Source organism: Acinonyx jubatus, chromosome C1 (assembly GCF_027475565.1).
Source record: "Acinonyx jubatus isolate Ajub_Pintada_27869175 chromosome C1, VMU_Ajub_asm_v1.0, whole genome shotgun sequence".
Lineage (NCBI taxonomy): Eukaryota > Metazoa > Chordata > Mammalia > Carnivora > Felidae > Acinonyx > Acinonyx jubatus.
Window position 1 is genome coordinate 148,168,318 of NC_069381.1, and position 24,762 is coordinate 148,193,079.

General features: G+C 34.2%; 1 protein-coding gene and 1 pseudogene across 10 annotated transcripts in view; one reads left to right on the forward strand and one right to left on the reverse strand.

Annotated features, from left to right (window-relative positions):
• TANK (TRAF family member associated NFKB activator) overlaps nt 1–24,762 on the forward strand; it is a 93,319-nt gene that overhangs the window by 58,609 nt on the left and 9,948 nt on the right. For 8 of the 10 annotated variants that reach the window (XM_015082836.3, XM_015082829.3, XM_015082823.3 and 5 more), the window contains 4 exons: nt 1,507–1,615; nt 2,722–2,840; nt 23,992–24,068; nt 24,509–24,624. In XM_015082836.3, coding sequence (XP_014938322.1) covers nt 1,507–1,615; nt 2,722–2,840; nt 23,992–24,068; nt 24,509–24,624 — 421 coding nt within the window. The remainder of the gene's footprint in view (nt 1–1,506; nt 1,616–2,721; nt 2,841–23,991; nt 24,069–24,508; nt 24,625–24,762) is intronic. The other 2 variants (XM_053215158.1, XM_053215159.1) reach the window with 1 other exon arrangement.
• LOC128312176 (60S ribosomal protein L37a-like) lies at nt 13,775–14,062 on the reverse strand (annotated as a pseudogene).

The following is a 24,762-nucleotide window of genomic DNA, read 5'->3' on the forward strand; positions in this document are numbered from 1 at the left end:
GAATTTGCTATAGACATTTAAATCCTCCTTTCAGTCAGCCAACTCACTCTTTCTAGGGACTTGGGTATAAATTTATCTAGGAAAGAGATGTCTTGTCCTGAGAGGCATGGCCCTAGACTGGATTTTGGTATTTAAGGTTTAGTTCTGAGACTCATAATCGTAGGATATGTGACCCATATGGATTAACAAGATACATTCTTCTATTTGCAATAATAAAGTTTGGATTCCTTTTTTTTTTAACTTGGATTCTTTATTTCCATTATTTTTTTTTCAACAAGCATGTACTGAATATCTCCTATGTATAAGTTACTTTGCAAAGTTTAATGGGAGTATCAAGTCCTATAACACTACCCTCAGGCAACATGCAAAGAAAATGAACCACTTAAGTTACTTATCAGCTCTGTCAGTTACTCTTCTTTGAAGTGTATTACTTATAGAATTTCACCTTTTGTTTGGCAAAATGTGGTATTTTGCTGTAATTTCCTAAGCTAATGTATTTTGGGAATCTAGGAACCGCTATATAATTTATAAAGAACTTTAAGCTTACTGGTCTCTGCAAAGAATAATTTCATTAATTTTGAACTCTGAATTAAAAAAAAATTCAAAATCAAATACTTAGTATGTACTGAAGGACATTCCAAGATTATTAGGACCTTCTTTTATATTCAGGGAATTGTTGCACCAGTGATAAAAATTGATAAAGAATTCTCTGTTATTTGTTGGTGATATTTTTTAAGACTTTGTACTAATTTGGTAATTGTAATGTAGCATTTTCAAATTTGCTTGAAGGTTTGTTAACATCTGTATTCTCTAATACAAACTGCTGTCTTTTTTCATTGCGTAATTTTCACAGCCACTGCAATAAAATAGCAAGATGAATGGATTAAAAATATAAGGGAAATTATGATATTTAAGATATCCAGTAAGGATTAAGCACATATTCTCTTGACTTCTTAAAACTTAATCTGAGAAAATAAGTTTTTGGTCAGTATAATTTTGTAATTTGTACTCATCCCTTTAATTTTCATAGGGTTTTAGTCAGAGCTACTTTCTTTGTGATTTTATACCCTAAGTATAAATTCAAAAGTGTTTTTACTTAAGAGACGTGAAATGTTAACATTTTTTAAGTTACAGGTATTTTTATACAGTAGCATAGAATGATAGAATGAATCCATTTTGTCATTCATGCTTTTTTTGTTGCTGCCATTAAGAACTGAATTCTAAATTACAGTTTTTATCCTAACTGAAAGACCAAGAGTTGAACTATTAACTGAAATTTCTCTAATTAAAGTGACTTTTTAAATTTTACAGTGTTTTATGTCAGTGATATTTATAATGATTATTACTGTATTATTGGATCTGGTTTTTGGCTCACAAATAACATGCTCACTACCTGGGAAATGGCAATAGGGCAAACCATATCTATATGTAATTCTTAATGGACAGTAGATGTATGTACACACATCTGTCAGTAAATATAAGGCTGAATGGTTTTTATGTCCACAGACTGAAAACTATGAGCAGAGAATACGTGAGCAACAGGAACAGCTGTCACTTCAACAAACTATTATTGACAAGCTGAAATCACAGTTACTTCTTATGAATTCCAGTCAAGGTATCTTCATATTTATTTTTTACGTATTTCTTAAACCTCTTGAAGAACAGAAAGATGGAAATCAAGTTTTTCTATTTTATTTCTCCATTGTTTCTCAGTAGTTTTGATATTTTAATGATTGCGGTGCAGTTACATGTTTTCATTTACGAAATGAGTACTTGCCAGGGTGTGGGAAAATGAACATTCTTGTAGAACTCTGTGTTGATAAAACTTCTTAGAGGGCAATTTGCCAGTAAGTAGTGAAAGCTTTCTTAAATGTCTGTGCCTTTTAAACAAAAAATTCAAGTCCTAACCATATGCCATAAGAAAATGTTTGTTCAGATACTCAAAGATACGTATGTAAGGATGCTTATCACAGTATAACTTCTAATAATGAAAAATCAGATATAATGAAATGTTCAACAGTTAAATTATAGTCTTACATATAATCATCAGCTGTGTAGAAAAAGCGATGATAATAGATGTTAACTTAGTAACATGAGACATGTTCATTATATATAGGAAAGAACAAAACAAGATTTTATATATATATATATATATATATATATATACACACACATATATATATATAATTTTATTTTTTGTGTGCAACAAAAAAGATTCTTGTATGAATTTATATGTATTGGAAAAGAAAAACTGTGATAAAATATAAACTAAAATTTTGACAGGAATAATTCACAGGTCATAAAGGTTGTGAGCAGCTTTTATTTATTTATTTATTTTTGGTATGTCTGCATTTTCTAATTTTCCTATAATAAGTATGGAGTAGTTACGCAAATGATTGTCTTAAACAAGAAGTGCACACCTGAAAATACTGCTTATTACAAGTTTCACTGCTATTGTTGATGGTAGGCCGCAAAGAGCTTCTAGTTTTCTAAATTCTACATAGTTTTTATACCACTGATTTGGGGAGTGTAGTTTTGTGGGAATGGAAAAAAATCTAAATGGGCAAATTTAAGTTGTCAAGGTAAGTTTTATCTTAAGAATTTCTGAAACTCATAGTTTAAAATTTCTTTAAAATTAGGTTTCTGATTTGTTTTTATTTTTTCAGCTGGTACCAAAAACAGGGATATCCTACTTATATCCAAGAGGTTTTTGTCTTGCAGATAACAGTTTTGGCTATGTTCCTCTGCTTGAAGACAGTGAAGCAAGAAAGAATAATTTGCCTCTTGATCAGCCACATGATAAAGTAAAATCAGGAATACCAAGAGAAAAAGAATTAAAGGTAGACTGCACTGCTGGTTTATTCCCTAAAGGAAATAAGAAGTGATGGGATGCCTGGGTGGCTCAGTCTGTTGAGCACCCAACTTTTGCGCGGGTCATGATCTCGCGGTTCGTGGGTTCAGACCCCGCATCGGGCTCTGTGCTGACAGCTCAGAGCTGGGAGCCTGCTTTCATTATTAGATTTTATGTCTCCTTCTCTCTCTGCCCCTCTCCCACTTGTGCTTGGTCTCTCTCTCTCTCTCTCTCTCTCTCTCTCTGTCAAAAATAAACATTGAAAAAAAATTTTTTTAAAGAAAATAAGAAATGAGAAATTGGGTTCCACAGACTTACTGAATTATTCAGTCAGTATTCTATCGAATTTGGGTGGGCGAGAGCAAGGGAGAAGGTGGAGGAGATTTTTTTCACTCCTACCATTGCTTCAAAAAGCAACATTCAAATGCTGACACATAACACATGTGCTTCTTTGTTTTGTTCTCCTGCGGTAGATCCACCACTGGAATTCTAAACAAATTGTAGATGTACACAAACAAATGACTTACATATTTCAAATACAAGCACTATTTCCAGGTAAAATAAAGGCTTAGGGTTCATGTTTCCTAGTATTCTCTTTTCTATATCACAAAGAAATAAAACATTTAACTAAGGTAGGTAGTAAGGCACAGATGATTCTGGATTAGAAAATAACATTCTAGTTTGTTCTTAAATTTCCTGTGCTTAATTTTTTAAAAAATCCACCTAACCAGTTCAGCAAAAGTCTTCACTGAAACAATATAAGAAGGAACGTTCCATATCTCTGCAAGGAGACATGTATAAGGATGTTGGTTAGAAACAAATTAAACATCCATCAGTGGCAGAACAGTACACCTTTACAGGAAACACTTTAGAAAAATTAAAATTAACCAAACATTTATATATTAGTATGCCTAGATTTCAGAAACAGTATTGAACAAAAAGTGGAAATTACAAAATGATAAAATGGGAATGACTTATGTAAATTTTTTCAGATATAAAATATTATGACACTGTTTCTAAAAACACAAGTATGTAGTAAAAGTATAAAAACATGGACAAGAACGTTCCACAACTTTCTTAGAAAAATGATCACCTCCATAGTTGGGGAGAGAAGAGTCTCTGATTCTGGGAAGGGAATAAAATAAAAGATCAGTTGTATCTATAACTTTTCTTTTTTTAAAGAAAACTACTGAAGTGAAATGTTAACACTTGTTAAATCAGGGTACTAGATACATAGATGTATATTATTTTCCATGTTTTTATGAATCCTTGAAATGTGTGTTTAAAAAGGAATTTTTTAATGAGTTAGGTTTTAGAAGGATGAAATAGCTTTTCAATAAAATAGGATTTCCTAACTAATGAGGACTCTTAACATCCACAAGACCAATTAAGTCAAGAATGCTATATTTATTTCTTTTCTTCTAAATATGGTAGAAGATTTTAGCTTTGTGTGCCAAGGTTATTCATTTATCGATCCCATAACTAAGACTGTTGTAATTTGTTTTTATTTAACATGAAATATGAGAAACCCAGTTTAAATACTTTTCTATATATAAAATTATATAAAATATATATATATATAAAAAATAGAATGAGAAGTTCTCTAATGTATCTCCCCTTTCATTTTTTAAAAATCAATCTTGTTTTTTTATTTGAATCATTCAGCTCTCTTCACCCTCACTCCAATTTCCATTTATCTAAAAATGCTGATAAACACAAGAAACTCTGGCACTGGAATATGTTTCAGTTTATTTTGCAAAAGACAAAATTCAGAAACAGTGATTGTGACTTCTGAAATACAATTTTATGATTGGGTCTATTATAGTGCATTATAAAATAATTGAATTACTGTGAAATGGCAGCACATAAACTTAGTGCTTAAGTAAACAATATTTACATTCCATTTTCATGTTTTGGGGACTTCTTTTTTTTACTTAAAAAAATTTTTTTTAGTATTTATTTTTGAGAGAGATACAGTGTGAGCAGAGAAGGGGCAGAGAGAAAGGGAGACACAGCATCTAAAGCAGGCTCCAGGCTCTGAGCTGCCAGCACAGAGCCTGGTGCAGGGCTTGAACTCAGGAACTAGAAGATCATGACCTGAGCCGAAGTTGGTTGCTTAACCAACTGAGCCACCCAGGTGCCCCTTGTTTTGAAGACTTTGAAATGTGATTATTTACCATCAATTTTTAATCAAAATTCCTACATATATTCCAGTTATAACATTTCTTTGAAGATAATAAAATATCTCTAGTTCAAAATATACAGAAGGCATTTTTGAAAATATTAATCTTGGTTAGAACAAACAGGATGGTGTAAAAGGCTCTTAGATATGTTAGTAATTTAATTTATTTTATATTTGGGTAATTTGTCATTGTTTATGAAAGGTTTAGGGTTTATTTTTCAGTCAGTAAGTGTTCAGTGGGAACCTTCCTCTGAATTATTTTTTAAATTACATTCGTTTTATTTTTATAAGATGTCTTTTGTCTATAAAATATATACTATCTGGATATCTGGCTTACATTAAGTGTAAGTAATAGAAATTATGTCAGAGATGGCTTATTTCCAAAGAATTAATAATGTTGCACAATTGTAACTTTATTTGTAAACAGACAATAGAGGAAAAAATAAAGTGAGAAATATAAATCTAGTGAGTTCTCTTAATGATCTTTACTAATAGGGGAAACATTTATGTGACAGCCACATATTTAATACTTGGAATAGCTCATCAACTCAGTCTTCTTATACTGTAACTATTTAATAAAAATAAAATTAACTCTTATATTTCCGGTTTCTCATCTTTATCTAGAGTCAAAGTGCTAATGAGCACTAAATATGCAACAGATTAAAAGGAAGAAATATATTCCAAAAGAAGGAAGGAATTGGATTTATTGAATATTTGAGAGCTGGCTGTATATTGTAAAAAAAATAGGCCTCATTTAGAAAAATACTGGCCAATTAAGCAGTTGAAACTCAATTCAGTTTTAGTTAATACAAGTGAAATCCTTTCCTAAAGAATTTTGATTTTGGATGTATCAGGGTTTTTCCAAAATGAAAAATTGCATATTGGTTGTCAGTTGCAGCTTTGTAAAAGTGTGCATGTACATGTAGAAACTGAAAGGCAGCGTGTACAAATGGCTAAGAGAATGGTACAGTTCACTTTTTTTCTGTTTCCAATATAATTTTATGTAATTAGTCTTTTTAAAAACTAAACAATTTCTAGAAATCACGTTCCCAATCAGTTGGCCTAGCCTCTGTAAAGAATAAGTTAATAGAAATGCTTTGAACCAATAACACAAGGAAGCTACTGCTAACTGCTCACAGTCCTTTCCTCCTTCTGTTTGGTGAGTTGTTTGAGGATTTGTTTTCTTTTGACTATTTATTTTGTTCAGGATTTGGTTAGGATATTTGACAGCAACAAATGACATTATGGCATTATGACAAATGATGTGGCTTTCTTGTTGCTCTCTTCTCTTGGATCTCTTACTTTCTTACTTTGAGGACATAATGCCATAATGCCAGGCTGCCCTGGAAAATGAGACAAAAAGCAGAGGAAAAGGGTATTTGAGGGGAAAAAAGCCCTTTTAGAAAATTTTATTTGAGAAACATGAAATTTGTAGATCGGCCTCTGTTCATGGTACTCCTCCACAAAGAACATGCAAGAATTCTTCGACTTCTAAAAGGACATAAGGAAGTCACGACAGCAGAGCTTGTATAATTGGGTGGCCCTTAATACTCTGCTTTAGTTTAGAGACATTAGAGAAAAAGTACTCAGTTTAGTGGAAAACCTGAATTTTACTTCTCATATACCACCATAGTTTGCACAGTCTTTCTTGAGGAGATACGGTTTTGGCAAAGGGGTCATTGCGTTATCTATCATACAACAAAGTACCCCAAATTTTATGCCCAAACTTAACAACTTAAAACAACAAATATTTATTATTTCAGTTTCTGTGGGTCAGAAATTTGGAAGTGACTTAGCTGGGTAGTTCTGGTTCAAGATCTCATTTGATTGAAGTTAGGATGTGGGCAAGGGCTTCAGTCATCTGAAGGCTTGGCGTGGTTGGAGGATCCACGTCCAAGATGGGTCACTCAAATGACTGTTGGCAGGAGACATCTCCATGGCCTTTTCTCACAACCTGGCCAATAATTTCCTCAAAGTAAGAGAGTAAGAGATCCAAGAGAAGAGAGCAACAAGAAAGCCACAGTGCTTTACATGACCTAGTTTCTAAAAATCACATACCTTTACTTCCACTTTATTCTGCTCATTAGAAATAAGTCACAAAGTGCTTCAGAGGCAAGGAAATACGCTCCCCTTCTTGAAAGGAGGAGTACCAGAGATTTTGTACATGTATTTTAAAAGCATCACGGGATGGTAGATTGTGGCATACAGAGAGGGTACCATAGATCAGGGTGTGGTGTGTAGTATTTGATTTATATGATAAATACTAATGAAAAGTCAAGGACCTTGGCAGAATTTAATAGTAAATTCAGCTTCCTGAATCCTATCAGTGTTAACCTCAGAAGAAACAAATATCATAGCTTCTCATCTTAACAATTTGAAAAATTCTGGGGCGCCTGAGTGGCTCAGTCGGTTAAGCATCCGACTTTGGCTCAGGTCATGATCTCGCGGTTTGTGGATTTGAGCCCCACGTCGGGCTCTGTGCTGACAGCTCAGAGCCTGGAGCCTGCTTCAGATTCAGTGTCTCATCCTCTCTCTGCCCCTCCCATGCTCGTGCTCTGTCTCTCTTTGTCTCTCAATAATAAATAAATGTTAAAAAAAATTAAAAAAAAAAAACAATTTCAAAAATTCTGACGTGAATGTAGACTTTCCAGAGAACAGCTGAGCAGTGTTTTAGAGAACCAAGAAACTATTGCCTGTTGTTACGTTTTCTTTTTTTATAACCAGTTTTGAAAATTGAAAATATTTATATGTAGAAAATCAACACAAAAATGCACACACTTATTCTTGACAAAACTATCTCTTGTTTATAGAACACCATTGTCAGACACAGTAGCATATGTCATGAGAGCAGTTATTTAAATAACAAATTGTGTTTCTTAATGTAGATATAAATTGGCATTGTTTAATTCACTTTTTTAAAAACTAGGATTGTAATATACTGGATCATTTTTAAGATCTTGGAAATAAGAGATTTTTATAATACTGCTTCTGAGAGGCACTTCAGTTGCCAAACTGAATACTATTCTAGGTGTCCAGGGTTTGACAAAAATTGTTTGCCCTCATCTTTCTATCCTACAGTATTTTTTTTGGAAGTTACACAAGAGTCTAGATAGAATGTTGGGATGCAAGAAAATGTATAGGGAGTGATGATATTGAATACATAGAAGAATTTGATGATACTGGTAAATTTTCTTCGCTCACTCGTCCAGTGACTGAACTGCTATGTGCCTGACACTGCCAGCCACTGGAAGAACAAAGAAATATTGTCGATGCTGGCTTAAAGTTTTGATTTAATAACCAAAATCAACGTTACTGAATATTGTAAGGTCATTTCAGAGTCTAGGATCCAGGATACAAAGTGTAATATGAGTTTATTTGAACTTCTGTTTTTTAACATAGAGATCATGTGTCCAAAGAGCTGATTTTCTGCTTTGTTTCTGATTTTATGTATGTATTTCTCATTTGTTCTTTATACATGTCTTTTTTCATCTGAGTTACATGCTTTAAGCAAAAGTGTAAAAATACAAAGAATGCAGTTATTACGGAAAGATGCCAGTTAGACAGTTGGCCCATCCCTCATGTCGCCATTCTTGTGATTAGATCAGTAGATAGACGGTAGCATCAAGGAGCAGCAAAGATTTTGTGGGTTTTGAAGAGTAAAACAGTGATGTAGCCGTGGAGCTGCCATTAGTGCTAACATTAAGGAAATAAGATGTGCTGTACCTGGTAATTCTAGTGAATATAGAGGCTGTGACATGTTTGAAGAGAGCTGATGTCTAAAAATTCACTTGTCAATCACTTAGACAAGAAGTATTTGTTGAACTCCTTCTATTTGCCTAGTCTTGCTAATCATTGACAGGAGTACAAAAAAAGAATGAGACATGATCCGTCTCTAACTTTAAGGAGCCATGTAGTCTGATTGGAGAAACAAAGATTTGGACCCCAAAGCAATTAGCAAACATTGTAAGTCAATGTGAAGTCTTAATTATATGATAAAATGAAATGCTAATTATAATTTTATGGTACAGATAAAACATATAGGACCTTAATTTAAAAATAAAATTCCCAGTGAGCTAAAAGGTAGGCTTGAGCAGGGGATCAACATTTAGTTCAAGGAGAGAAAAGAAAACATATTCTTATGTGCCTATGTTTTGGTACTGTGTGCATAGATATGAAAACCTAATTTTCTGCAAGATTTTAATGGGAAAAGAATAATTTCTAGATACGAGCTCAGATTATTCAAGACCACTTTGGAGAACATTATGTAAACTGAATCTGGGTGCCTGGGTGGCTTAGTCAGTAAAGTGTGTAACTTTTGATCTTAGGGTCATGAGTTCATTCATGCCCCACACTGGGTGCAGGATTACATACATACATACATAATACATACATAACTGAAAGGTAAAACTGATGATTTTGAAAGATCAACTTCATTTACTGTAAGCTTTTTTTTTTAAGTTTATTTATTTATTTTGAGAGAGAGCACACACAAAGAGAGGAGGGACAGAGAGAGACAGGGAGACAGAGAATCCCAAGCAGGTCCCATGCTGTCAGCGCAGAGTCCAACACGGGGCTCGAATTCACAAACTGTGAGATCATGACCTGAGCCCAAATCAAGAGTCAGACACTTACCTGACTATAGTAGGTGCCCCTACTATAACCTTTTTAAAATGACATAATCATGGCTTCAGAAGACAGAATGCTCCCTACTATTTTGTTACCTTATTCTATAGATGGTCCTTGAGAGGCATTGGTGTGTTCCTCCAGTTGTTATGCATGACAGTTTCAACAGACAGTGTATGAACTTTAATGCTGCTTTACTTTCTGAACTTTTGTAACTTATAAAACTGGCCTCACAAGTCTAGGTCTTAGATGATATCCCCATCCTTGCAGTGTTCATTTGTCATATACTATGGATTTCAGATGCAGCTCCCACTTAGGGATCTGTATCTGAGTTTAGGCCCCCTATAGTTTCTCCCTTTTTTTTTTAATGTTTATTTATTTTGAGAGAGAGTGCACACACAAGCTTGCACAAGTGCGGGGCGGGGGGGGGGGGGTGGACAAAAGAGGGAGAGAATCCCAAGCAGGCTCCATGCTGTCAGCGCAGAGATGCAAGGCTTGATCTCACAAACCCGTGAGATCATGACCTGAGCTGAGATCAGGAGTCAGATGCTGAATCAACTGAGCCACCCAGGTGCCCCAGCTTCTCCTTTTTTCTATTGCAGGTCTTTTCAACTAAGTTTGTTGGCCAACTTGCCATATATTGTCCAAGTACCTGGTTTTATAAGCATTATAAAAGCTTTATAATAGACTGTCATATTATGAATAATACCTTGCCACACGTTTCTGTCAATGCATATAGCAGTTTTTGTGAAAGTGTAGCTGATAAAGCCTCTCATCTATAATTTTGAATACTGCTCTAACAACAAAACCATAATATGAAACCAGTTAAGTTTTGCACGAAGAGCTCTTACAATAGAACTTGCATACTGTTTCCCCCTTCCTTTAGCAGTTTACTATCTTCAGCCATTAATAATTTGTGTTTTTTTAATCCAGAAGGTATATAGGAACCTTTTCAGCTTTTTCTTCTCTTATTTGCTCATGTGGATGTAGTTCTATTCAAATACCTTATTTTACCGTACAGATATTTGTTACATAAGCAGACACTACTATATTTAGAAATGTTTATTTTAGTCCATTAAAAACTGTAAAACCAATCTGTATCATGTACCAAACTGATTTAAAATATACATATTTATTGGAAAAAAATAGACTGTGATATACAGGTATATGATAAATATTTTTTCATCATTTGAATGGAAGTTAGAAATTAGACCATTAGTCAAGCTATGTAACCATCAAGTGATTTCTGTGGGAAAAGTCAAATTTGGTTACATTGTCTAAACACTACCTTTTCTAAGAGAGGAACTTGAAATAAATTCACTTAATGTTCATTACTCAACTTTGTTAAAAAAATGACTATATTTTAATGCTCAAGCTTCTCTTTTTATCATCTTTTATTAGATAAAAATAGGGATGTACCCTCTATACAATGGCACGTGCCAGCCTAAGCTGAGGCTTATGTAGTATTGGAGAAATGTATGTGAGCACCCTGTCTTCTCAGTCACAGCAAATGTCCTATTCCCTCTAAGTTGTTTCTAGAGACTGGATTGAATATACCTTCTTTCAAAGTATTACATTTCTGTATTACTCCTCTTTGGAGACCGGCTTTGGTTTATAGATTATCTGGTAGAATAATAATTAGAAGGCAGAAAAATCCTCTTGAGTCAGCTCATTCATCAAAGTTCAGAGTTTTTTCCCAAAGTGTTATAATAAATGTATCACAGATTTTAAGAAACAAAAAAATATATATTAATATCCAAAACATTTCAATATTTTGAATATTTCAATATATTGAAACTTCTGTTGCAGTTTTGATTGTTTCCAAATCTGAGTTATTAATCCATCCTAACCCTTTCCTGTTCTGGGTCTCTTTTTTAATTCAATACATGATTTTAGAGTTTTTGTTTTTATAATACTGGAAATAATTTTTAAGGGGAGAAAAAAATGAGAAGTGGCATATCACTTCTTAAATTCTCTTCCCAGGCTTCTAAGCAGATTTGATTATTTCTGGTATGGTTTTTCTCCCCTCATTTCCCCCTATTAAGCTCTTCCTCCCATTTCCCATTTTTCTTTTCTCTACTCTTCTCCAGAGGCCACAAACCAAGAGTTAGTATATTCTGTTCAGCCCTGATTTCTCTTGACCCAAGCATGAAAGTCTATTCTCTCAGCCTCAGTAGGTTAGGACTAGCCCCCCAAAACAATCTAGTTTCTCTCATATTATTATCTGTCATCCTAATTTCAAAATCTGTTTTGAAGACATTTGTTTTTCAACATTATAAAATGCTTCTGCATTGGACCTGGTGTGATTTGTTGTGTTTTTTTATTGTTTTGGTTTTTTTTGGTTGAATTATCTGAAGAAAATCTTGTTTCATATAGATACGTAGTTAGGAAAGAGAATAATATTTTAATAACCTTTTTAGAAATTGTGGCTGTTCTCCTTTGATACTATACCAAAATTCAGTAAGTAGTAGTTTAAGTGTCAATTGCAATATAAAAGCTGAAACCAATGAACTTTTCTACTGCGTTAAAAGCCAGAGGTCTATCTTGTCTATCTTTAGATCTATCTTTTACCTATATGATTTTGTAGCATTATAAATCGGTCATTTGAAAAATACTGGTTCACTGTGCTATGCAGATCTTGCAAATGTTGACTTATGATATTTAAAAATCACATTTAACATCATCACTGATCTCATCATAAAAGTCTTTTTAAGTATTGGGCAATTGTCAAGCTTACTATAAGGGGTACACAGTTCCCAGGATTTTAATTTTCACTTTCTAAAATTTTTTTCATGGACAACAAATCTTGTCAGTTTTCTATAAAGTGAGAGGCTAACTTCATTTGCTTTTGAGAATGTCTGAATAACCATAGCATGCATGTCAGTCATTCTTTCAAGTGAAAATGGTGTTCCATTAAAAAAGTGACTAGTTCAGCTTGCAACTCTCAAAGTTGCAAGTTGAACCAGTGCTTTTCCCCAAGACAACCCTTGTAGTTTGGTATGAGATAGAAGTCCTTTGTGTGTATTTCCTATTTTGTCTCACACAGTATTTAAAAGCTATTAACTTGGGATCAAAATTTAATAAAATTAATAATTTTTACTATCTCATCAAGGAGACATTTCAGGACCCCAAGGATTTTTTTTTTTTTTTTTTTTTTTTTTTTTTTTTTTTTTACTGAGTATGTGGCATTAAAGAGAACGGTAACTCCAGTTTTGTGTCATGGCCTTGATATGTTCAGGCACTAGCAGTTTTACTCACCATTGCTTTTGCATCATCAATATAAATATCAAAAGAGTAAAAAAAACAAATAACATCTAATAGTACGGTGATAATAGTTGACGCCATATATGTCAGGGTCAGGGATTTGATTTTACACTACCCACGAGCTAGTAAGTTAGCCAGTTACTGCTTCAGAGATGCTGTAATAAGACACAAGGCTCTTGAATCAGAAAAAAATCTTTGTTATACACAGCACATAAGCAGCAAGAGCATTATTGTTTGTGTTGGTCCCTCCAGGGAAGAGGGAAGGGTAACGTGGTAAGACCCAGATGGATGCCTACGTATGTAATGGGTTGCATTAAAAGTGAGGAACACTGAGCTTGGGAGATGGGTCATTTTACAGCAAGCAGTAAGTAGCATGCTCATTGTCCAAGAGAGACATTAGCTTTCATGTTTGCCCTCTGCAAACACAGTCCTCAGAAATATCCCAGGTAAAGAACAATCAGAGCCTTATATTCTTGGCATACACAGCAAAAATGTAGGGACACTCAGGGCCCAGGCAGATTTCTTTCCCAAAGGTAGATCCCTTGAAAGAATCTCAGGACTTCCAGGGATCCTAGACCTTATTTTGAGAACCACTGTTTTACTAGATTATAATTTTCTGTTAGAAAAATATTGCCTTTTTCTCAGTAAGTTACTTACTTTTCCTTCTATTGAAAAAACGTCATACTTTAAGAATACTCTTAACATCCCCTCAGGAACCCTTATTTATGTATGGAAGTCATACTGCTTGTTCATCATTTTCACATTTATTAGATAACTAATTGTTTTACATCTTTATACTTTATTTTGTTGTTGTTGTTACATACATTACCCATTTATTATAGGCTAACAATGTTTCAAATGGTGGAGCTTCTACCGGTCTTCCAACTCCGTAGTCTTTTGATGGCTGACTTTCCTGTAATGGCAGAAGTGATGTTGGTCCAAACTCCACCAGCTACTGTTTTTATGTAAGAACCACAGTGCCAGATCCCCACAGCTCATCTTTTCATCTTGGTTTTGCCACAGAAGGAGCACGTGTATTTGGCATGCTGGTTTATTTCAGTCTTCTTCACCATTTTCCCAAGGGAGGAACCATAATGGGTCCCATATTTACCGGTGATTCCGACCTTGGTGTGTTTAGCCATGTCACTGCAAACTAGGTCTGAGCCCAGAGAGCTACATCTTTATACACTAAGTCATGATATCTGTAAACTGCTCCCAGTTACTTAGCTATACCTAATATATTAAGTCTGGAGCAAACTGAATTTTGACTCTCATCTGTTAAAAGATAGTGTGGTACCTGATACATTTCCTGAAGTGTTCCACAGAACCCCAGACCTGTAAAGTGCTGCATACTGTGTACTCTTTCTGATGAATTTTAGAGGCATAAGAATGTATTATAGGATCTGAAATCAGCAGTAAGAAAACCACTTCGCTTCATTTAACCGCAGAATCTCTAGCTAGCATTTTCCCCAGTATTGTATTTTAACAACTTCTTACCAGATTTGTAGTCCCCTTTAAGATATTTCTAGAATTTGGTGGGGGAGAGGCAGGGAAGGCTCACCCAATTTTTCATTTGTACCTAATATGTTATACTCTCTGAACTCTGCTGCTTACTTGCTATGTTATGAAACCTGATGTTTTCTCTGAAAAATTTTTCTATCAAAGATGGGTGTCTTTTATTTTCTCTCTCCCATTTTGTCAGCAGTGGTGTGATTTTTGTATTCCAACTCAGTTTTCCTCTGAGTAATTCCATAACGGCCATATTGGATGGGTTTACTCAGTTCTTCTATCCCTAATTGCTCTTCACTATTTAACATTAAGGACAGTGTGTTTCCCTATACGTTGCATCCACATAATTTTGCTCACTGACTTGTCCATATTCCCCAGAAGTGTCATTTGAAATTAATTTATGCTGGATGGCCAAATAGCCATGATAACTCTTGCTTTCCTTCTTGCTGTAGCTGTTTAAACATTCTCTCCTCCTCTTTTTCCATGCTGCAGCCTTGGAGTCCCAAGTCCTACCCCTAGCTCTTGCTTCGCCTCTTGTCCTAAGGACAAAGTGGTAATAACTTTTTTTCTAAAGCTGAATCTAAAACTCTCTCCTTCCTACTTTTTTGATAAATGTCTATTCTTTTTTGACATAAGAAAGATAATAGATCTTGGCATTTTATTGCTCTTTGTCAGACCTACAGTTTTGTTTTGGATTTTGCTATGTCAGGAAAGCCTTACCTCACTTTCTTTAAGATTTTATCTTGCCCTAAGATTTTTGATGCTAAGGAGAACAGCCTTATATTAAAAAAAAAGGGGGGGGGGAATGAAGATTAGAAATAGGAACTATATTTGAGGAAAAGGTAATTAGGTTAGGTTTTAAAACTCGGTCTACAGTAGATAACAGAACAAGTGAAAATCCATTGGCTCAAAAGAGATGAGAGTGGTTATCAAGAGAGAGGATAGGCCTGAAAATACAGACTGTAGGAAATGAATACTCAATAGAATTGACATGAGAATGAATGATAAGAAAAGTATATAATGAGAGAAGAACAGTGTACCCATGTCTGAACCTTAGAGAATGTCCACATTTATGGCCTAGGAAGAGAAGCCAATGAAAATATCAAAATTTAAGTAGAAAACCTAAATAGCATGTTATACTGGTAGCCAAAAAATGTTTCAAGGAGGAGGATATGGTCAGTAGTGTGAAATACTGTCAAATGAGCAGTGAACAAAATGAGAGTTTTAAGAGAAGCCATTGGATTAGTGATGAAGACATCTCTGGAAAACCATGGTAAATCTCAGAAGAATGAAGGGATTAAAAAAAAACAAACCCTGAGTTTGCTAGTTGGAGCTTCTGTTACAGAAGAATGAGTACTTAACCATCCCTCTACAAATAACAGTATTAACTCTAGCAACATATACAAGAACAACTCCCTGAGAAACTGGACACTGAACTTTGCATATTTTAGAGAGGAGTCAAAATGTGGAGCAAGTAATCAGTTCAGAGTAAATTCCCAGTTTTCTATAGTTTTGTCCTGAGAATGGCCATAGTTGCAGTGGCTGAAATTCCAATAGAAAGCCCACCATCCTTCAGGCTGGAAGAATCAGGAAAGAGAATGAGTTCAGAAGAAGCATAGCCACCAGGGAGAGGGAAGGAGCCCCAAAGAGGAGAGAGCCAGAGAAGGAAGGAGAACCATAAGCTCTGTGTTTAGATTCAGCTCAAGTTTCTGGCTGTTCCCAGAGCCCATGGATGTGCTGAGCAAATAAAGCAGTTTGCAGCTAAAGCTTAAAAAGGACTGATCTGAAATCTGAACTACCCTTCTTGAAAGGAGTGACAGTTTGGAATCTAAGCCTAACCAAGTGCCTGCAAAAACAAAATCATCACCACTTTTGGCACCATGTAGCATAATGTCTCCACAACGTATTCAGTGTTCAGGGTACAGTCCAAAATTACTCAACATGTGGAGAGTCAGTAAAACGTGACCCAGTTTCAAGGGAACACACCAACTCTGAGTAGATCTAGATAGTGAAATTATCAGGCAAGGGTTTTAAATCAGCTACTAAAACTATGCCTAGTCCTCTACTGGGAGATGAGAAGTCAGGAAGAGAGTTCAGGTTTTGAGAGGATAGAATTAACAAGAAGATACCTCATTGTCATTCTTTGTCAAATGGCTAACTTCTAATAGTAAGTTTGAGAAATATTTGAACTGTGAAGTTTTGGTTAAGAAAAACTATTGCCAGATTACTTCTGTCAGCAAGTGAACTGGTTTGACAGAACGTGGGTAAATCTATCTGGGTTATTTTTAAATGTAAATTTCTACTTGGACATTCTTGAGTGCACACACACACACACACACACACACACAAGCCATACCAAAGGTTTTTTCCCAGGCAAAATTTAAACATCAAAACTTGGCTTATCACTACTCAGTGAAAAATGTATTTGTTGTATGACAAGTTTTAGAAGCTTAAAATTAGTTTGCATTGGTACAGTGTGTAAATGTCACCATTCTATATCTACCTCACCATGCTAGATACCCACTACTGAACTTCTCTGGCAGCCAAGCCCTCTCTCAACTGGAGAAGTTAAGATCATACAGTGATAAGGGTTCCAACTGCAGCTACCCCACGTACCGAACTGTAGGCAAATCATTTACCTCTCCAAAGCCTTATTTGCTACAGCAAACTTTAAAATTAAAGTACCTAATTTACAAGATTATGTGGATTAAGTTAAATAATTAATATATACAAGTTGCTTAAGTAACAGCTACTTTCATGAAGGTATTTTCTGTTTACCATGACAATGCTGTAACATTAAATTTGTGGCTAATGAAGAGGGTTTTCCCAAATCAGTTTGTTTTAAATGTAGTGTTTGGAGAAGGGGTGAGGGGAATGGGTTATCTTACTTTTTTTTTAATTGGTCGTTTAAGGTATTCATTTTCTATTTTTCATAAAAAGGCATCCCCACAATTCAATATTTCTTCCTATTAAGAAAATAAATTCAGGGGTGCCTGGGTGACTCAGTTAGTTAAACATCTGACTCTTGATTTCAGCTCAGGTTGAGATCTCACGGTTCGTGGGATCGAGCCCTGCGTCGGGCTCTCCAAGAAATTCAGAAAGATGTGTGCAGAAGGAACCTAATACACAGTGAAGACTCCAAAGGCAGATGATAGGAAAGTATTAATCTCACTCTGCTTCAAATTAACATAATAGAATTGAAACCATAGTCGTTGTGTTACTACTAGTAAAGGATTTTAACTTTTTTAAAAGAATACTGTAGAATCGATAGTGATTTGGGGGTATTTATATTAAACCAGAATCCTGTAAAGATCTTGGAAGTAATTGGGGTATTTAACTTCATGCTTATATTGTTTATTTTCTTGCTGCTTCCTTCAGAACTCTGGAATGGATCCCATTTTGCCTTGAAATTGTTCCTGCACTGGCAGTGGGTTTACCTGGCATACTCTGCCATGCCAAGCAGATGAGACTCATAGGATTTGTGTTCCTCTTGCTTTGCTAGATTTTCAATAATATTAATGAGGGTGAGAGAACCATAGATTTCACACGGCCGCAAATACTCATAAATACAATTTTCTTGTATTTTTTGTTTACCTTTTACTATGCTTTTGTACTCTCATCAGATCTCTTTTTTTGTAATTTTTTGTTCGCGTTTCCACCTTAATCTCTTTTGTCATAGCCCTATTCTCACTTTCTCCCTATTTAGATCATATTCAGTGCTTGACTTTACCATATCTTTCTCTAAATATATCTAAAACTGGTAAGAAAATACTCAACCTTAGTTTCTCCTTTCATTTCATTCTTTCTTTCAGTAACCTAAGTGATAAGTAAATTATTTTCAGTTTCTTTTTACACTGCTCATTTATTTCTCCTTTTTCTGTAGAAAACTTTATCAAGCTAGTATTTATAACTATTCCACAGTTTATATTTCCTTTACTAATCCATCCTATCTCACCTTGGCTCATTTCTTGAATTATATTGTTCCAAGTAAGAGCGTAGTTCTCTTTTCTGTTTTAAAAGCATAATTCTATTGGGGCACCTGGGTGGCTCAGTAGGTTAAGCATCCGACTTCAGCTCGGGTCATGATCTCACAGTTCGTGATTTCGAGCCCGGCGTGGGGCTCTGTGCTGAGAGCTTGGAGCCTGCTTTAAATTTTGTGTCTCCCTCTCTTTGCCACCCCCCTGCTCACACTCTGTCTCTCCCTCTCAAAAAAAAAAAAGTGTGTGTGTGTGTATGTATGTATATGTATGTGTGTGTGTATGTATATATATATATATATATATATATATATATATATATAACATTTTTAAGTTAAAAAAATAAAGTAAAATAAAAGAATAATTCTATTAAGCCTCATCCAGAAACAAAATCCAATAGTGGCTACATACAGTTGCTTGAGCCACCTAAAAATAAATATTCCTTCTGCATCTTAACTAAATTTTAGAGGACATCTTTGATAGGAACACTGGAATAGAATGATAGTCATTGCTGTAGTTCAAATATGTATCATTGCAAACTTACCACCTTTATTCAATATTAGCCTTTTAAAGTTTAAATTTCGTATGAGAAAGTATACATTGTATTAATGAATTTAGTATTATCTTTAAAAGTTTCATAACAATTTAATTCTGCTGACTTCAGTTGCTTAAAATTTTTAAGAAAAAAAAATGATTTTGAGTCTAAATTTTATTGCATTTTCCCCCCAGCTTTATAGAGGTATAATTGACAAATAAAAGTTGCATAGGGGCGCCTGGGTGGCTCAGTCAGTTAAGCATGCAATTTCAGTTCAGGTCATGATCTCATGGTTCATGGGTCCGAGCCCACATCGGACTCTGCTGACAGCTTGGAGCCTAGAGCCTGGTTCAGATTCTGTGTCTACCTCTCTCTCTGCTCCTCCCTCGCTCACACTCTATCTCTCTCTCTGTCTCTCTCTCTCTCTCAAAAATAAGTAAACATTTAAAAAATTTTCATTGTATATGTTTTTAGTATATATGGTGCTTTGATACATATATACATTATGAAATGATTACCATAGTCAAGCCAACATATCTATCATTTTACGTGGTTGTCTTTTTTTCCATTGTGATGAATACATATAAGATTTATTTTATTAGCAAGTTTCAAGTGTACAATGTAATAGTATTAACTATAATCATCATGCTATATATTAGATCTTCAGAACTTATCCTGCATAACTGAAACTTTCTACTCTTTGACCAACATCCCCCCCATTTCCCCCACCCCGAAACCCTGGCAACCACCATTCTGCTCCCCACTTCAATGATTTTGGCTTCTTTAGATTCCATATATAAGTGAGATCGTGCAAATTTGTCTTTCTGTGCCTGCCTTATGTCATTCAGCGTGATGTCCTCCAGATTCACCCATGTTTTCTCAAATGACCTGATTTCCTTCCTTTTTTAAGGTTGATCTATTCATTATGTATCTGTGTGGATATAGATATAGATATAGATATATATAGATATATAGTTAGGGACACTGACTCCCCACATAGTTGAAAATTCACATCTAACTTTTGGCTTCCCCAAATCATAGCTACTAATAGCCTACTATTGACCAGAAGCCTTACTGTTATCAGTTGACTAACACATATTTTGCATATGTATTATATATTGTATTCTTATAATAAAATAAGCTAGACAAAGAAAATATTAAGAAAATCGTAAGGAAAATACATTTACAGTACTGCCCTGTATTTGTTGAAAAAATCTGCATAGAAGTGGGCCTGCACAGTTCAAACTGATATGGTTCAAGACTCAACTGTACTATATATATATGTATACACACACATACACACACACACACACACACACACACACACACACACACACACTACATTTTCTTTAGCATTCATCCATTTACAGACACTTAAGTTAAATCCATATTTTGGTTATTGTGAGTCATTTCTTTATTTTTCAAATCAGTTTATAAAAGGAATAAAATACTTTCACTTTTGTGCTAAATATTTTATAAAGGCAAGAATTAGGGAAAGCATACATTTCTTTCTTTAAGATGCTGATATCTGCCAGATCCCAGACCAACACAAAAATGTTTTCCATTATCTGTGCATTAAGAATAAACCTGGTTTTCGACTAACAAAAATATTAGCCACTTTTTCTTTTTCCTTCTTAAGTATCATTGCATATTCAGCTGGCCCTGGAGCATATATTTTTAATATGATACCCATCTATGAGAAACTTAAATTGATTTACACTAAAACAAAATTCTCCCAATTCACATAAGAGGCAATTTAAGGAATCATTTCACAACATCTTTCAACTGTTTCAAATGGGTTTATCGTAATGATTTAGTTGAATGACTTCTCCAGCGCCATAGTGGAAGTGTAAATGAAAAGTACGACGTGTAAAGCTCTTATTTCAGTATTCATTCCACAACTTCGGCATTTCCAAACTAGTACTTGGAACAGTTTATAATGTTAAGTATTTTAAGTTTTAGTACCTCAAAATAAACTCATTTGTTGAATGATTTAACGTTTAAAATCTCCTAAAATATAATGTTCAAAGTTCCCTTGCTTTCTTATTTGAAGTCGCAGTAACTTCAGCTTCCTGCAGTGCAGGGTCCGCCTGGATAATATTTGAGAATAGAAAGAAAACTACAAGTTACCTCCTTTAATGTTTATTTACTCTCTGGGATGTTCAACAAACTGCATAGTCTTTATTAAGTAAATTAACTTGGCATTGAAAAGCAAGTCTTGAGTTTCTGGGAGAAATGTTGGAGCTGCCATTGACTACACTAATTCTACATCCTTTGAGGTATAAATGATTGTTTTCAGAAAGTTGTGTCAGATAGCTACAATGGAAAATAGCATTGACATGCTACACCCATTCTAGATAAAACCCTGCTTCACAGTGTCGGAGAACTGTTTGCCAATTTTGTTGTTTGTTTGCAGAGCTAACATGTTAAAAGGCCCCTTTTAAAATTTTTTCTTAGGATGCTGGAAACCTAAAATTTTCATTTGAACTATATCAAGAGATGTATTTGGTGTGAATGATAGAAGATGCAGTGTATTGTGTAGTACAATCGTAGTATTTTTCTTCAATAATAGTAACAAAGATAACAGTAAGCAGGGCTGTATTCCTAATCCCAAAGAAGCTGAAGACCTTAAATTTACATACTTTGTGGAAATTTCTTAATAAGAGAGTCCTCCCTTTACCCCCTACCAATACACCTGAGGAGTCTTTTCTGGATAAATTAATTCACCCACACCAGTTATCAAATCTAAACGACAAACAAGTAGGTTGTCACAGGTTATTTACCAAACCATACACAAGTTTATCATTCTTTTCCTGTCTTTTCCTTCACCTTCTTCTCATCTCCACCCCCACCCCCTCAATTTTTAAGGTTTCTTTTTAACATAAGAAGCAATCATTCCAAGTACTGATTCCAAAATCAGTATTTTGGAACTGGAATAGTCTTCACTACTTTATGTAAATATCTTCATTTTTAGGTTTAAAATTAGAGTATAGTTAATCCTTGAACAACACAAGTTTGAACTGATTGGGTCCACTTATATGTGGATTTTTCCCCATAAACACACTACACTACTGTAAATGTAATTTTCTCTTCTTCGTGATTCTTGTAATAACATTTTCTTTTCTCTAACTTTATTGTAAGAATACAGTATGTAATATATATAACATACAAAATATGTGTTGACTATTTATGTTATTGTAAGGCTTCTGGTCAATAGTAGGCTATTAGTAATTAAGTTTTGGGGGAGTCAGAAGTTATACATGGGTTTTATACATGGGGGTTGGCACTTCTAACCCCATAGTTCAAGGGTCAACTGTGCTTCTTTTTGGTTCTTTCTGGCTTGTGATAAAATAATTTTGTTTCATATTCAGGATTTCTAGTAGTAAATTTTAAAAGAAGATTAGTCATTTTATTTAATCACATATTATGATTTGTTTAACATTAAATTGCCAAGTGTTTCTATTCTCTTAATATTACCTCTTCTCTGATTTTGTTGATACAGATTTAATATAATATCTTTATTTTATTTTATTTTTTTAAGTAAACTCTACACCCAACATGGGGCTTGAACTCATGATCCCCATGATCAAGAGTCTACATGCTCTACTGACTGAGCCAGCCAGGCACCCCTTAATATAGTATCTTTTAAAAGTTTGCTTTCCTACTTATAGCATCCTGAATGATTGGCTATCTTTAAAATGTCGCCTCTCTTCCTAGTACACACTAAAATCCACTGAGTGTTTTTTAATTGCACATAACACTAAAGAAAAACCTTGTCTACTGCTTTTAAAAACAAACTGTGAATGTGAAAATGTCTTCTGATGTGACTGCTTTGTAAGCTCAGTAAAACACTTTTCATCCAGAAGAAGACCTGGCCTAAGTGTTTGCCAGACAAAAAGTATGCAGCAGCAAATGATCTTTTTGTTACCTCAGTCTGACAACGTAATATATAAAATCACAAATTGTTTGGGTTGCTGAGATTTCATTTTACTAATTAAAGGAATACTCTATTTTAGAAATGTTAAGCCAACACTGGTATTTAGAAAAAGCTGGAGAAGTAGAGCAATAAACTGAAATAAATTGGAGAAGATACTAATTTAAAAAAACAAACTGGAATCAAGTCTTTTTCTTAAAGAACAAATGAGACTCCTAAGAAACTGAAGGAACTTTTCGAAAAGCAAGATTAAAAGAGTTATACTCAGATGACAAGAAACAATGAAGTAAAATCATCCACTTTAATAATGGCTACAATGACCTTAAATCTTAAAAAGTCACTAAATATAAATGACCACTGGTTTCATTTGAACTTAAACAAGACCTATGCAGGTTTGGTAGAATTATAATTTATGATTGTATAATATTAAGACTTCTTCAAATCTTTGTATTTGTCAATTTGTGACTTTAGAACATACACAGAGTTTTCTAGGTATGATTAAAGATTTTTTAAAAATCTAAACCATACAGTGGATGTATTACATGTTTTTTAATGATGACTTTTAAATGTCAGAATGAATGTAATACCAGAATAAGCCACAGGGTGGGAGTGAAAGGCAAGAACTTAGCTTCAGAAAGTAGCTTAAATACATCATTGCACTATCTGTAAAATGCTTGTTAAATGCTAAGGTGCTGTAGCCTGGTTTTCTTTCTTCCTCTCTACATAGCTGCATTCCTCAGCAAAGAATCTATAACAAAATACAAAGACATTAATTTAAACCTATAGACCAATAATGGAAAAGAAGTAAATACACACACATACACAGATTTTTTTTTCCTGGTTTCTGGTCATATCAGGTGCTTCTTAAATTGTCAGTACTGGAAATAGTAATTACAGAAGTTGCCTGAAATACTTCTTGTCTCCATCCTATTTTTCTGCCTCAGTTTTCCTTTTTCCCTGATGATTCTTATTTAAAGAAAAGAAAGATATGTATATGTAAGCTACCTACATATATGTTTCAATGACGGAGGTGAATTTTCCATTGTATTTTCTGTTAACCTATTCTCATTTGAGTTTAGAAGCAATTTAAATTGGTGATTATTTTGTATCTTTAAGGTAAGAAGACAAGAGGTTTCTTCTCCTAGAAAAGAAACTTCACCAAGGAGTCTTGGCATTCCTTTATTCCATGAAAGGTATTAATATTTCAATAGACCAAATATTATGGCCATATTATGTTATATGGACAGATCTTAACGTAAACATTATCGAAATGAGGAACATTTCATTTTCTTCTATTTAAGATGTTTACTGAGAACAAAAATCCATGTATTAAAATTTGTAATGTGAGAATGAGACAGCCAGCAAAAGTGTGATTTATAAATAAGTAGATATGCTAGTCTGTGCTACATCTATGTATTAGAACTTTTAACTTACTGATTACTTTGTGCCTTTGTGCCTGGCTCTCCAAACATTAGAGTAGTTCTCTGGGACATTTTCTAGGATTTTAAAATAATTTTTTAACTTTAACCTTTCAGTAATTATTTTGTGGTACATAAAATGGTGCTATGTAAATTTAATGACAATAGAAAATATTTAAACATAAAGCTTCATATTTTAAAATATTCATTTCTAGGGCTTATATAGAGAAGACTTTCCAGGATCTAAAAGAAGAATTTCACAGAATATGCATGCTAGCAAAAGCACAGAAAGACCACTTAAGCAAACTTAATGTACCAGCCACTGCAACTGGTAAGGTTTGATTTAACACACAGTACTATTAGCTTGATTGATTTAAGTGTATTTCTTTTTGATCGTAAAAATATTTCTAAATGCTTGTTAAGTGCTAAGGATCTGCAATTTGCGCCTCCTACCACTTATAATGGGTAC